Source organism: Atta cephalotes (genome assembly GCF_000143395.1).
Source record: "Atta cephalotes unplaced genomic scaffold scaffold00002, whole genome shotgun sequence".
NCBI lineage: Eukaryota > Metazoa > Arthropoda > Insecta > Hymenoptera > Formicidae > Atta > Atta cephalotes.
Window position 1 is genome coordinate 4538552 of NW_012130066.1, and position 4346 is coordinate 4542897.

Sequence of the window (4346 nt, forward strand, 5' to 3'; positions counted from 1 at the left end):
AGTAGTAGCTATAACCATAATATCTTGTATATAAGAAACAGTATCAGACGCTCTAAAAGCCATATGAATTAAATTGTAGCACATTACCACTGTGATCATTAAGAACTCACTAGGAATTATTTTGCCAAATTTATCGTTAAGTATATACGCGTATCTAAAATTACAGAGAATATATTTATTCATCTATAGATTTTATTAAGATTATCTAATATAATTAATTGAATTATATTGTTATGTAGTTTAATATTAAAAAAAACATGGAAATTATTTTATTTTTCTAATTTCCTTATAACAGCTTCTTTATTCTTAAAGAAAATTAGTTTATATTGATAGCATGCAGTTTTTTATCATCAAAGACAACAAAATAGTTCTTAAAAGATTCATTTCAATATAATGTTTCTACATAGTCATAATATAAGTAGAAATTAATATATTATTTTTTGCTTAATAAGCACATTAATTATTTTTGCAAGTCCTGAAAGAATCTGAACAAATATATACAAATAAAAATAATGGAACTTTTTAATTCTTTAAAATACTGAGCTATTTTCATATTTATTTTCCTTCTACAATATATTTCTAGTATGACGTATATTAAAAGGAATAAAAAGAAACTGTAAAAAATATATGAAACATTAATTGGTTATTCAATTCGTAAGTGAAAAATCTATTGATATTTATACTGTCGATACATATCGATATATAGCCTTTCTGACAATTCAAAATATCATTTATTCCAGTATTCAATACTATATATATTTCTATCTTCAGTTCTTAAGTGTAACTAATCTGCCCTCAAATTTCGAATTTATTCCTAATTTAATTTTGAATATATAATTTTCGCCTCTGGATGATTCAAATAGTTGAAAAATCTTAATTGTCGAATAAAATATTATTGAAAGATTGATTATTTTCTGATTGTTACCAGAAAAATGACAAGTTTCAATAAGAGTTTCAATAAGAGAGATTCTTAAAGAAATATAAACAAAGAAATATAACATTCTACGTTAGAAAAATAACTCAAACAACACATTTATATATAAATGTGTATATAACTTACTCAAATATATATATATGATGGCGTACACAATTGCGCAGATTTTCTTGGTCATTCGCAATATTCGACAAACGATATTCTAAAATCTCGATTTGGCAGCAGATATGCAGCAATAATCCGCAAATTAAATTGTCACATGTGGGATGTATAAGTCCGATAAATATTAGAGAGAATATCTGATGAGCGTATGCTAGATAAAATAGTGCAGATATTGAGCTGTTGAATGGTAACCATGCTCTGTACATTAAAGTTCCATTCTTAAAATTTGTAAATATCGAAAGCAAGATCATATAAGTGGCAGTTATCGAGACGAGAATTAAATAATATAATGTATTATTCCTATAAAATCATTTATATATAAAATGTAATTTAATTTAAACAGTTTTAATATAATTTAGTTATAAAATACTGAAAGAAACTTACGTTATTCTCTTATCAAACTTCTCCCGAATCATGTTTTCGCTCAGATCCACTGGTTTAAATGGCTTCTCAACAAGATTACCAATTAACATTGTAATACTATCGTGATTTATCTGTATAACAATTGCCTTGTAGCATGCCAAAAGCGAAATCAAAGCGTTGAACAAGGCATCACCAATTGTGTCAGCGTTGTCGGCTCTCAATATCAACTCCATAATTTGAGTCATTGCAAAGGTGTATAATGTTATAATCATTGATGCTGTATAAGCGTTATATATCATGTGTTTAAACAGCGATGTCCACGATGTTGGTCGCCAGCATCCTGCGACCGCTAAAACCGTGAGCGTAAATTTCAAGATAGACATTTCGCTTTTCTTTCCAACATCATTTCTCAATATCCACTTGCCCAACATTAATCACTGTTTTAATTAATGTATATATACTTATTTACTACAAATTTTGATTATTATGATAATGTACTAATGAGCGATAATTAGTAATATCGAGATTAATTGTCTTTAGATATTTGATCGTGTATTTCCCTAAATGATCGCTAATTAATTGTCTTTATGTATGTTAATAATTAAATACAAAAATATAAAAATTTAATAATAATAAAATAAATAAAAGTTTATTATTATTACAAGAATTACTATGATATCAAAATTACTATGATATTATTATCTTATATGATCCTATTATTATATTTACATAAAATATTTCATTTTTTTATACATTAAACTTACAAAAATTTTGATTAATTTGTTCGAATTGTTCGTTGAATACTTCACAAGTTTTAATCGAATATTCGCTGCATGTATGTGACAAGTCAAATGACGTTACAAGAAAACAATCTCGTAACGTCTATAGTCTCTCAATTTGATAACGATATTTCGCCCAACTTTCCTCTTCATATAAGGTATCTATATTATTATCATAATAACAGACTTCCTCTCGTAAAATAATATTCCCGAGAATTGAGAAGTGACATTCTTCTGAAATAATATCTATTACGAAATTGCATAATATACCATTATTTTTGTAGTGACAGTCGCGGACAATTCTGAAAGAAGTCAGGTATACACAAGCAAAGAGATATAAAGAAAAATAAATTCTTTAAATTGTCATCAATATAAACTATCTCCGAGATACTTGATACAATTCCTTTATTGTATTCTTTATTGTAAAATATCTTATTTATAACTCACCATGGGTAACACCACAATATTATTCTATAATACAATGAAAATACTCGAAAAATCAAATTCTTCAAATATTAATTGAGCAGTGACTACAGCTTACCTGTGTACAACATTAATGCCATCCGTTACTCAGTTACAAGCTATTATCATCACATTTCTTGTCATAGTATCTACATTCTAACTATTTATATGATATTGTGATATCATGCATTTTCTTTCAGATGAATTTTTTTATATTTTTGATTGAACATAAAAAAAAAGTGTGTAAAGTCATAATTTGTTATAAATCATTAAAATTAATAAAATTTATATAAATTTTAGTAACATATAATATAATCCTTTTTACATTACAAATATTCAAATATTCAGTGCATATAATAATTTTGAACAATATTCAATACTTCTTTAGTTGATTTACTAATATTTTTTTATGTCAAAAAATAGATGATTAAAGTACTAAAATAATTCATTTATAATATTGAAGATCAAATTGAATTTATAGATGTATGAACATTATAGATGTAAAACATTGCAATAGTAGAATGTTAAATATATATCCCTACAATTATTTTGTTTTTATAAGTAACATACATTTATAAAATTTTTTTAATTAATGTGAGATATAGATAGGTTTGCTTAAATACTTTAAAAGGTATTACTTTATCGTATGTTTGACAAATTAGTTATACTATAAAACCTTATGAATTTAGAAATTTTTCATAATATTTATTTTTTTTAATATTTTAACTATATTGGATAACAATATGTACATATGTCAAATTTTTGTGAAATAATTTTGTAAAATATAATTTAATTAATATGTAAAATATAATTGTATTATTACAGAATTACTTAATGTCTATTTTAAAAATAACACTGCGAAACAAAAGAGAAAAACATGTTAAAAGAACACATCTTATCCAACTTTATTATGACATTTTTCACATTTTAACGTATTTTTTATCCATGTATGTCAATTACGAGATACTATATTTTTTTATTGCCTGTCATTATATGAAAAAAATGTCGTTATATACAAGAACAATATTTTCAAATCTGAGAACTAAATTCATTTTATCTTTATAAAATATATTTATTGTAAAATACTCATTGTAGGATATTCTATTTCATGTTTTCATAATGTCTATAACAATTCCGTATTAGAATATTACCATTTTATGAATAACTTCTTATATAGATCAAAAAAAATAGAGAAAGTTATAATAAGAATCATTTCAAGTGTACTAGTTCAGAAATCGAAGAAACAACATAAAATTAAATTTTGTTGCATAATACGTTATATGCATTTGCGTGTGTAAACTCATATTGTCCAACAAATATACATATTGTATACAAATGAAAATAGAGTTTTGAAATAACAGAAGCAGTGTTCCAAAATTTATTGCTACTACTGAAAATCTGTAGTTTACATTGCAAGCAAATTTTGGAACACAGCCAGAGTGAGCTGAGGTTTAAGCAAGTTAAGCAGTTTTGTGATTTCTAGAAATTAGAACATAATATAATATAAGCATCATTGTGTTATTTTTTTTATATCTCATCATTCTTTTACTTGAACTTCCTTTGCAGCTAATCATAACGTTGAGTTTGAATCGTCTAATACTTTCAAAATCTTTATTTTTCAGCAAAATAAAAATACAACAAGAAAA

General features: G+C 24.6%; 1 protein-coding gene across 1 annotated transcript in view; it reads right to left on the reverse strand.

The window, feature by feature from the left end:
• Nucleotides 1-1842, reverse strand: part of LOC105623210 (odorant receptor Or2-like) — a 12609-nt gene extending 10767 nt beyond the window's left edge. The window contains exons 1-2 of the mRNA XM_012204613.1: nucleotides 1606-1842; nucleotides 1131-1314 (exon numbers count right to left, since the gene is read on the reverse strand). Of these exons, the coding sequence (XP_012060003.1) occupies nucleotides 1131-1314; nucleotides 1606-1842 (421 nt within the window). The remainder of the gene's footprint in view (nucleotides 1-1130; nucleotides 1315-1605) is intronic.
• Nucleotides 1843-4346: the final 2504 nt, after the last annotated feature.